Source organism: Corvus brachyrhynchos, unplaced genomic scaffold (genome assembly GCF_000691975.1).
Source record: "Corvus brachyrhynchos isolate BGI_N302 unplaced genomic scaffold, ASM69197v1 scaffold283, whole genome shotgun sequence".
Taxonomy (NCBI): Eukaryota; Metazoa; Chordata; class Aves; order Passeriformes; family Corvidae; genus Corvus; species Corvus brachyrhynchos.
In genome coordinates, this window is record NW_008237409.1 from 1,313,856 (window position 1) to 1,324,177 (window position 10,322).

The 10,322-nt window shown below is 48.2% G+C and overlaps 1 protein-coding gene across 1 annotated transcript; it reads left to right on the forward strand.

Annotated features, from left to right (window-relative positions):
* The first annotated feature begins 3,748 nt into the window (after positions 1-3,748).
* On the forward strand, positions 3,749-9,781 carry DDX52 (DEAD-box helicase 52). Its single transcript, XM_017730929.1, has 15 exons — positions 3,749-3,869; positions 4,017-4,245; positions 4,545-4,675; positions 4,876-5,061; positions 5,293-5,436; positions 6,159-6,270; positions 6,559-6,631; positions 6,723-6,926; positions 7,308-7,398; positions 7,581-7,703; positions 7,922-8,072; positions 8,329-8,404; positions 8,576-8,647; positions 8,765-8,857; positions 9,129-9,781. Exons 1-15 carry the CDS (start codon positions 3,783-3,785, stop codon positions 9,214-9,216), a joined length of 1,860 nt encoding a protein of 619 aa, XP_017586418.1. The 5' UTR covers positions 3,749-3,782; the 3' UTR covers positions 9,217-9,781.
* The last annotated feature ends 541 nt before the right edge of the window (positions 9,782-10,322 follow it).

A 10,322-nucleotide genomic window follows, 5' to 3' on the forward strand; every position in this document is an offset into this window, starting at 1 on the left:
CACGGCTGCCCTGAGGTCCCGGCGCTGCCGGCACAGGTCACAGGGGAAAGCGCTGTCACTCCCTGCGCGCTGCAGACAGGCTCAGCCTTTGAAGCCTTTGAGCGGGCTGGTGGCAGAGTTTGAGGAGTACACAGAGAGGAATGCAGAGAGTGCTGGCCTCGGGAGGCCGGGCTGTTTGCGGGCGGTGCCAGCTCCCGCTGCGGTCTGGCCACGGGGCAGGGAGCGGAGCCCGAGGAGTCCCTGTGCCAGGCGCTGTGCGCTGATCCCACCTCCCGCTGACGTGGGGTGTCCGTGATGTGCTCGCAGAAGATCCTCGCCAGTCCGTGAAAAGGTTTGATGGGGGCAGAGATGTGAGTCAGGAAGACCAGCAGAACAGCTCTGGAACAGTTTGCTGTGCTGAACCAAGGCACTGCACACAAACACTTCAAAACGCACTCAAGCATCCAGAGAAAACCTCTCTGCCTGCTCCAGTGCATCTCCGATTGTTCCTGCAGCTCCGGGGACTGCCCCGCCATGCCTGGGCTCCCCGCAGCAGCCAAGGGACCATTTAATCCTGGAGGATCCTTTTCCCCCCGCTGCGGGTGGTGGGAGACCCATGGGTCCCGCTGCAGCCCCCAGGCAAAGGAGCGGCGTGTGCGGCACAATGGGAGCAGCCCAGGAAGAACGGGAATGCGGTGCGAGCCACCAGCACTGGCAGGGAGAGGTCTCTGAGGCCCTGGACTTTATTTCTCTGACCCAGGGAGAAAAAAAGTCAAAAAACTCAAGTGTGCCCTAGAGTTATCCTGTCCCGGTGTAGGCGTAATGCACAGCCATGGAAAACCCAAGCCTCAGACATTTTATGCTGTCTTCTAATTCAAGGAACTTTGATTTTACTTTCCTACTCAGCGAAATTAATTCTCCTCTCTGTAATTAATATGCTGCTCAAATGGATTCTTAATTACAGATAAATCACAAATCTACACACTCAACTGTTATGCTTTTCAAGTAATAAAACAGATCGTTTGTCTTCCTCAGATGAACAGAGCCCAACCAGCACACCATTTCCCCCTTTATGAAGAATTCATTTGCCTTAGAAAGAAAGTCTTTAAAAAAACATTGCAAGGATTTCTTGAATAGGGGATCAAAGCTCCCACACTGCTGGAAACCATTTTTTGCTAAATAAGATGTGAGTAAAGGGGAAAAAAGTAAAAGTTTTTTGGTAGTGGTTGGGATTACAACACCCTTGGGAGGGACAAGGACGTGGGGTCAAGAAGTGGTGACCAGGTTAGCAACACAGGGAACAGAAGGGGAGGACAAAGGAACAGAAAGTGGAAATGGACAGCTGAATGAGGACGCATGTTTCTTTGCTGCAAGAGAATGGATGCTACATCAATTCATACTGAGAGCTAAGGGCTGAGGGCCTGTTAATGGATCGGGGGACACAGCAGGGATCAGAGGTCACGAGTGCGCTCGGCCGGGCTAATTGACTGTTATGTGCATATTAGTGATGATGATGTAGCAGGAGGGCAGGGCGTGGGGGGCACATGTGCAGAAGTCCCACTGTCCTGTAATTCCTGCCTTACCCTTGTGGAACAGATGGACACACACACACAGAAGATGCTGTTTTAGCTGGACTTCTCCAGGAGCCCACGGCTACAGGTAAGGAACTCAGACCTGGGTGTGCACATGATGGAATAAACGCACTCACCAGATTTGCTTTGCCATCTTACGGGGTTTTATTTCAGCTCCACGCCTCGGGCACAGCCCAATGACCTGCCCAGGGACACATCCCAGCTGAGCTGCTCTGCACCATCCCAGAGATCCCCGAGCCCTGCAGGCATGGGGCTGTGTCAGGGTCGGGAGAGTGCCCAGCTGTTCCCCACCCACTTGTACCTGCTGCGGTCCCAGGGACTCCTGCCAGGATAACAAATGGAACCAGGAGCCTGGGCTCTCCCACACATCCCAGTCCAGGCCGTGGGCATCCTGCCAGTCACTCCAGGCAGAATGGGCAGCCCTTCCCTCCTCTGCTGTGGCTGTATCCAGCCCCGGCGTGCTGGAAGCGCCGTGTTCCTCGGCACGTACAGCCAGGGCAGGGGGTTCAGGGAAAGGCACGAACTGCTGCAGTAAGTGCTGTTGCCCCCTCAAGGTGGCTGTGGCTGGGAGGTTGATAACCCCTTAGCCTGGCACGGGCAGATGTTTCCTGTTTGCTGTGGTGCAGCTGGAGTGGGAACTCCCCGTGAGGAGGCTCCGAGGAGGTTTGGATCAATGACAGGGAACATCGAGGCATCCTTTGCCTTGTGGGGTTTCTGCAGATGGCACCTGAGAGCGGCCCTTCTCTGTGAGGCTTTAGGTCACCTTGCTCAGAGCAGGAGCAGCAGAGTGACAAGAACCCCAGTAGCTCCAGAGGGTGGTCACAGGCTCCCCAAGGAATGGTCACAGCCCCAAGGCTGCCAGAGCTCCAGGAGCATTTGGACAATGCTCTCAGGCACAGGATGGGATTGTTGGGGTGTCCGTGCAGGGCCAGGGGTTGGACTGGATGATCCCTTCCAGCTCAGGATATTCCATGGTCCTTCACTCCCGGCACAGGGCTTTCTGCCCTGGGAAGCAGAGCTCCTCACTCCTGACACAAAAGGATTTCCCAGCTGACCAATGAAGAGAATATTCCCTGTTTCCTCACTCTTGAATCTGCCAACAGCATCCCTTGGTGAGTGATGGATATTGGAGATGATTTATAGTTCTTTGTTACGCAAATGCCTCCACATTCTTCCCCATCCTCTCGCAGCAACCATTAGTCACTGCTCCCCGCAGAAAAGCAGGAGCCTCAGCCTGGGAACTGCACGAAGGATGTGGAGTTGAGTCTTTATTCACTGTAAATACACCACTGGGGACATAAGAAAGGGAATTGTCACCGTTGTGATGCTCTGCACCCAGGTCCCTGGGTCTGCTTCCACCCATTTGCTGGGAAGTTAAAAGTTTGGCAAAGAAAAAGCAGTATGTATCAGGGAGAGAATGGCAGAGGGGAGGATCAGGTTTACCCAATTTTTCATCTCCAAGTTTGTTATTAAAGCAGTGAATGTTACAGGAGGAACAGCCATGACCTATATGTCTTAGAGCTCTTGGATTTCAGCAATGTATATCTCTAGCCTTTGAGACTTTTATTACATCAGTTTTTGTTGCTGCTAATTAGATTTCTGTTTGTTTTCCTTCAAGAACAACCAGGAAAAATCTGTATTGTTTTATCTGATAGAGAGTACTAGATTTACCTGCGCTATTGGATCTCACGTTTATCATAATGAATAAATACATCAATTAAATAAATTCTGATCTTAATCTGGGCAAACTTTCTTGAATGCCCTGAGGAGCTCAGCCAGTTGCTGGGTTGCTCCTGCCACGGCGTTAAGCATTTGTTTCTTCAGGCACACTTGTGAGGCTGGACTGTATTAGTACAAATCAAGGATTAAGCAAAGTGGTTGTGCACAGGGCAGCAACAACATCCTCCTGTCCGCTTCCTTCCAGACTGCAGGACTGCAGCAGAGCTGAAAGGGACCACATGGAGGCATCCACAGCCCCGCAGGAGGAAGGAATTCTCCCTCGTGCTGTCGCGACAGCCGTTCCCCTCCCTCTGCGGCATCTCCCGTGGCCTCGGGCCCGCTGCGGCCTAGGGAAGCCTGACCGCGCCGTTGCCATGGTAACGAGCGGCCATGACGCCCTCGCGGGGCGGTTGCCATGGTACCCGGCCGCTCCGCGCCGGAAGTGATCCCCGTTTCCGGCGGCGGCGCGGGGGATGCTGGGAGCGCGGCAGCATGGAGACCCATGAGCTGTTCCGGCGCTTGGGTGCCGGGGCTCGCTTCGATGTGCGGCGGTTCGGGAGCGACGCGCGGCGATTCGGGGTGCGGGGACACCGAGGGGAGGCTGGGGAGGGCTCGGGGACCGGCCCCTGCACGGTTCAGGCTCCGGAGCCCCGTCCCACCCGCCCGCGGCGCTGAGGAGCGGGGGCCTGGCGATGGTGTCTCACCCTTTTCCCTGTTGTCCCGCAGGTGGTTAAAGGGAACCGCGGCAGCGTCTCGCTGGAGAGCCTCGACTTCTTCGGGAACAAGGAGGGAGCCCCTCAGGGGTCTGCCGAGGAGGGCTGCGGGCTCGCAGGGGCTGAGGAGGAGGTGAAGCAGCAGAAGGATGGAGCAGGGAAGAACGACGGAGAGGTGGCAGGAAAGAGGAAAAGAACGGCAGAAAGCAGTGAAGGGAAAAGAAAAAAGAAAAAGACACGAGGTATTTGTACACACATGTGTATCCCTGGCAGGATCATCAGAGAATCCCAGAGTGGTTTAGGTTGGAAGGGACCTTAAAGCTCATCCAGTTTTGGGTTCCTTGGCTGGTCTGGCTCAGAGCTGATCTAATAACTGGGCCAAGATTCAGTGTTGAGACCTGGGCATGTGGTTGCCATCCTTCTGGAGTCTTCATTCGTTTTATTGAGAATGAGAGAAAAAAGGTTCTGAGATTTTTTTGTCTCCAAATAATGCCTGTCTGTATTTTACTAAAGGACATTTCAATTTGTTTGTGGCTTCCAGGAGCAGTATCAATGCCAGAGCTGTCAGAAAACAATGGAATAAAGTGGACGTCCTCTCTAGAAGCAAAATTTGAAGATGCCAAAGACAAAAAACCTACTGCAGAGAAGCTTGAACGCTTGAGGAGAGAAAAGGTGGGACCAGGGAATTCTGATGCAGCAACGAGTTCCTGGTGTTCTGTGGGTGTTTGATTTGAAAATTGAGGGTTTTTTGTGGTGATTCTTCTTGGAAGGAGGGTGACTGAGTGTGGGGGAAAGAATCAGGAGGTGAATCCATACGTGGTGAGTTTTATGGTGTTAAGTTAAAAAGAAGGAGTGTGTCTTTTGCCTTGTAGATAAATCGCTTCAGGAACCAGCACAGGATCAACATTCAGGGAACAGATCTCCCTGACCCCATTGCCACCTTTGATCAGCTTCAGAAGGAGTACAAAGTCCACCCTAAAATCATGGAGAATGTCCAGGCTGCAGGCTTCCATGTCCCAACGCCCATCCAGATGCAGGCAATTCCCGTCATGCTGCATGTAAGTTCTCTGGGATTTCAGGGATTCTGCCAAAATCTGGGGCCATGGCTGCGTTTGTGGCAGTTTTAAAGCTGAATCAACTGCATCAGAGTTGAAAGCTTGGCCATTACAATTTTCCTCATCCTCAGGTATTTTGGGTCAGTTTGCAGCATTGATATTGATGGGAATGTGATTTTTACTCCTTATTTTTTTTTTTCTACTGGAATGTAACCCCTTTGTATTTTCTTACAGGGTCGGGAGCTTCTGGCTTCAGCTCCTACTGGGTCTGGAAAAACACTGGCATTTTGTATCCCTCTCTTAACACATCTGAAACAACCCAGGAACAAAGGATTCAGGGCTCTGATCATATCACCCACCCGAGAACTTGCCAGCCAGGTGTGTGTTGAGGGAATCTCGCACTGATGTACTTCAGTATTTTCACTCTGCATCAGCAAAATAGCAGCTCAGTAAATATTTTTTTCCTTTATTGCCCTCACATAGCAGAAAAAGCTAATTTAAATGTGTCTTTCAAGTCTTTTGACTTCTGTGAAGTAGGTGCATATCTATTATCTGGGTCTAATCTAAATGATTAGATTAGAGGCTCGAGGTTCTTTGATCATATTTTAAACTGCCCAATGCTCAGGTGCTCTTAAAACCTCCTTTCCTACTTGAGATTGCTACGAGAGGTTTATCTGTTTGTCCCAAACTCAGAATTTCAAGGAGTAACTTTATAACAAAGCTGTGTTATTAAAATGGAATAAAAATGGCACCTTTGGGCAGTTTTTATTCATGCGAGAGAGGGAGCCACATATGGTAGTGAAGTGAGTAATGCCTGTTAGAGAGCTGCATTTTATTATGCTAAGGAAACCAGAGAGCTTTCTCTTAACACTGAAATCAGGGTGGTGGTTGAAGCTCTGTCTTCAGGATTAGGTTGCCCGGAGAAGTTGTGGCTGCCCCATCCCTGGAAGGTGTCCCTGCCCATGGCAAGGGTGGAACGAGATTAGCCTTAAGGACCCTTCCAACCCAAACCATTCCACGATTCCATGATTGTCAGCAGTGTTTTGGTTAGAAAAGCTCATCAGCTCAGTTTGAAAATCCAATCTCTGCTGTCTTTTCAGACCCACCGGGAGCTGGTGAAGCTGGCAGAGGGCACAGGCTTCAGAATCCACATGATCCACAAGGCAGCGGAGGCAGCCAAGAAGTTTGGGCCCAAGTCTTCCAAGAAATTTGGTAACTGTTTTAAGGACTGAAGTGTTTCTAAAAATTTAAAAAATGTCACTGACCTTTCTCTCTGGGCTGTGTGGTTTTAAAGAGATGGTTAATGCCACTCAGGGTGTGCAGTCTGTTGTGCAACACTCAAAGAGTGGCAGGGAAGAAATGGGAAGTGAGCCTGACATGGACTCTGCTAAACTGTATCTCTGGCAGATTGGATTGGAACTGGTGTTTCTCAGGGCTCTGTTTGTTGGGTTTATTTTGTATCTTTTTTGACATTTTGCTTCTTTCCTTTTCTTTTACTAGACATACTGGTTACTACTCCCAACAGACTCATTTATTTGCTGAAAGAAGATCCTCCAGCAATAGACTTGAGCAGGTATGAGAGTCTGTTTCAAATGTGCTTTGCCACTCAAAAGTGACACTTCTCCCCCAGTGGCTCTCCTGAAAAGCAAACCTCCTGTTCCTAGCGTGGAGTGGCTGGTGGTGGACGAGTCGGACAAGCTGTTTGAGGATGGGAAGTCGGGGTTCCGGGACCAGCTGGCCTCCATCTTCCTGGCATGTACCTCGCACCTGGTCAGGAGGGCCCTGTTCAGCGCTACCTTCGCCCACGACGTGGAGGAGTGGTGTAAGCTCAACCTGGACAGCGTTGTCTTGGTTTCTGTTGGAGCAAGGCAGGTGTTTTCTGCTTTTTTATTTTTCTATTTCCTGCGAAATTGTTTTCTTTGCATCATCAGCCTGCTTGGTTTTGTGGCTGTTGTTAGTCAGCAGTGCAGGTTGGTTGTCTCCAGAAAAAAATTGTGTAGGCACGTAGATCTTTCTCGTGTGTTGAATAAAGTGTTCTTTTGCTTTGCCAATTACTTTATCATCAAATAAACATCAAGCTTAGGAACATGCACTGGTGAAATAGGTTTTGTTGTGAAGTATTTCTCATTCACCAGGTAATATTATTATGGGGGTTATATATATTACATATATTTATTAATATATAGGATACTTATTTGTTAATGTATATAAAAACCATGGAAGTCTGTCTGTTGGATTTTTGGTTTCAGAAACTCTGCAGCAGAGACAGTAGAACAAGAGCTGCTGTTTGTTGGATCTGAGACAGGAAAACTAACAGCAATGAGAGAGCTTGTTAAAAAGTTATTTTGGAGAGACTGAGCATGTTCTTCCTGAGCTGAACTGAGCTGTGTTCTGTCAGGGACTCCCAATTTCCCAGGTCAAACACTTCTCTGTGACACACAAACCATTGCCCAAGTCTGCTGTGTCTCAGATTCTGCACAGAAAAGGACTTTGGAACCTGAGATAAATTTACTCTTTTGCAGGGTTTCGCTCCTCCAGTCCTTGTTTTTGTACAGTCTATTGAGAGGGCTAAAGAGCTTTTCCATGAGCTTATTTATGAAGGCATCAATGTGGATGTCATCCACGCAGACAAGACTCAGCAGCAGGTAGGAGGATTTTATTTCTGTTCAAGAAATGCTTTAGAAAGAAAGGTAAAAGCAAGAGTGTAACTCCAGGTAACCCTGGCAGCAAATTCCTGTGGGTTTTTGTTCAGAGGTTTAGTTTTATTCCTTAACATCACGACAACTTTAACGAAACAAGTTCACCTCCTTTCTCAAATTTTTTTTTGGGCTGTTTCCAAATATCTTTTCTGTTCTTTTCCTAGAGAGACAAAGTAGTGCAGAGTTTCAGAGCTGGGAAGATCTGGGTGCTCATCTGCTCGGCATTACTGGCTCGAGGGATTGACTTCAAAGGTGTGAATATGGTCATCAATTACGATTTGCCAACGAGTGCAGTGGAATACATCCACAGGATAGGTGAGGGATGGCTCACAAATCACCTCCTTTTTCCCATTTCTGAGGTCTTTATTGTAGATGCTCCTGTTTTTGTCAGTAATCTGTGAACCTTATGTAGGTGTTTCAGACATAGCTGTGCTTTCATTCACTAGGAGCACGGTTTGGGGATTGGCTGCTTGGTGTATGCTTAGTATATGAACATGCATCAGGAGGCTGGGGCTGTGAGGAGGAATAAAGGGAGATGTTTAAAGTAAAATCTCTTTGCAAAATTTGACAGGTCGTACTGGAAGAGCAGGACACAGAGGAAAGGCAGTCACTTTCTTTACAGAAGATGATAAACCTTTATTACGGAGGTAATGTGTCTTTTATTAATAGTGTCTTTATTTCTTGCTTTAAAAAAAATCACCACAAGACAAAAGACCAACAACAAACCAGCCAGTTTGTTTGGTTTGCTGTTTTCCACAAAAAATATTTATCACTTGTCCGTGCACTGGAGTTGATCTCTTCCCTTCTCTCCTTTCCAGTATTGCCAACGTTATCCAGCGCGCTGGCTGTCCTGTGCCAGAATACATAAAACATTTGCCCAAACTGCAGAGGTACGTTCATTTGAGCAGTTTACCAGTTTTTAATTAGTGCTTTTTAATAGCTTTTAGTAGTTTCTAGAACTAGAATCTCTAGTAATTTAATCTTTCTTCACTAAATGTTGTTCTCAGCAAACAAAAGAAGAAATTAATTAAGAAGCCTTTGACAAGAGAATCCATTTGTACCACCCCAAAGTCCTTCTTGAAAAAAGGCAGAAGAAAAATGTAAGTAAGTTTTTCTGAAGAGGAGGTAAGCAATGCTGTTTATCCAGAAACAGCCCAGAAAGTTTAACCAAAGTAACACATAAGTTGTTTGGATGAACCACCCAGTCCTAATGATACTAGTGATGAAGTTTTAGTGACAGTATCTGTCTACTGGAGATTGGATTAATGACAGCATTTTGCCTTGTGTGGTGCCATGTGTCAGGTGACAGCAAGCTGAGTTTAAGCCACTGGTTATGCTCAGGTGTCTTGATCTCCAATGTGTTTCTTGTAGGAAAACTACAAAGGAAAATATTAAGGAAAAGAAGAAAGGTAAAGAAGACAAAAAGGGCAGTAAATTACAGACTGTTTCAGAAAGCTGAATTCAGACTGGTGAGCTGGGGCTGACACCTCTGTCTGTGCTGGAACAGAAGAATGAAGATGGCAGCGATGGTGAAGGGAGAAAAACATTTCTTATATTCCCTTCGGGGTGAGGGTGAAGGTTTACATGATAGAAGGTCTCTACTGAAATGCCAGGAGAGAATTCCTGGATGCTTCTTACAGAAGCTGGAGCATGTGCTTGTGCAATGAATGCCGTGTATTTCTGAGAATAAGATTGTGTTACTTTCACACAGTTTTGTACTGCTGCTTGAAAATATTGTCTGTGTTCAGACCGCCCCAATACATTTGTCAGACACTTTCAGGAGATTCAGAGACAAAAAACATACAATGTTTACTCTCAGGTTTGATAAATGCAGCTGTCAGAGACTTCCCTGGACACTTCAAAAAAGCCACTTGTATGTGAAAGTAAAGCCTTCCTCTTCCTACTGTTTTTCTTCTATAAAACTATTTTGAAATAACTGATACTTTACATGTCCAGTAATTTTGTACTGTTTTGTAATTGAGCCTGAAACCAGAATAAACAAGGTCATAAGATGCTAATTCAGAGACCTGCCTGACTGTGCAGCCTCGATGGAACAAGTCTGCAGGCAAAAGAGGCCCAGCTCTGTGTGCTTTCTCTCTCTTCATCTGCCCAGCGTGTTCTCAGCCCACCCGGCTTGTGTCAGAATTCCAGTCAGGCAGGAATGGCTTCTTTGCAACTACAATCCTTTAAGGGAGATTTCCTGAACAGGATTGTCTTGGTTTGATCTAGTTTGGATGGGGCAGCCACAGCTTCTCCGGGCAACCTTTGCCAGGGCCTCACCAGCCTCACAGGGAGGAATTTCTTCCCAGTATCCCACTTACCCCTCCCTCTGTCAGTGTGAATCCATTCCCCCTTGTCCTGTCACTCCGGGCTCTTGTAACACGTCCCCAGGTCACCCCTGGGGGAGGTCGGGCGGAAGGGCGGCACTTTCTTTTCCTTTTTACGGAAAAGCGCTGCTTTGGGTGCAGGGAACCGGCGTTCCTGAGGGGAAGCCGGAGCCCCTCATCCCCTCCCAAGCCGCTCCCGGGGCACCGCGGGGCTGCGGAGCCGAGGAACCCAGCGGCT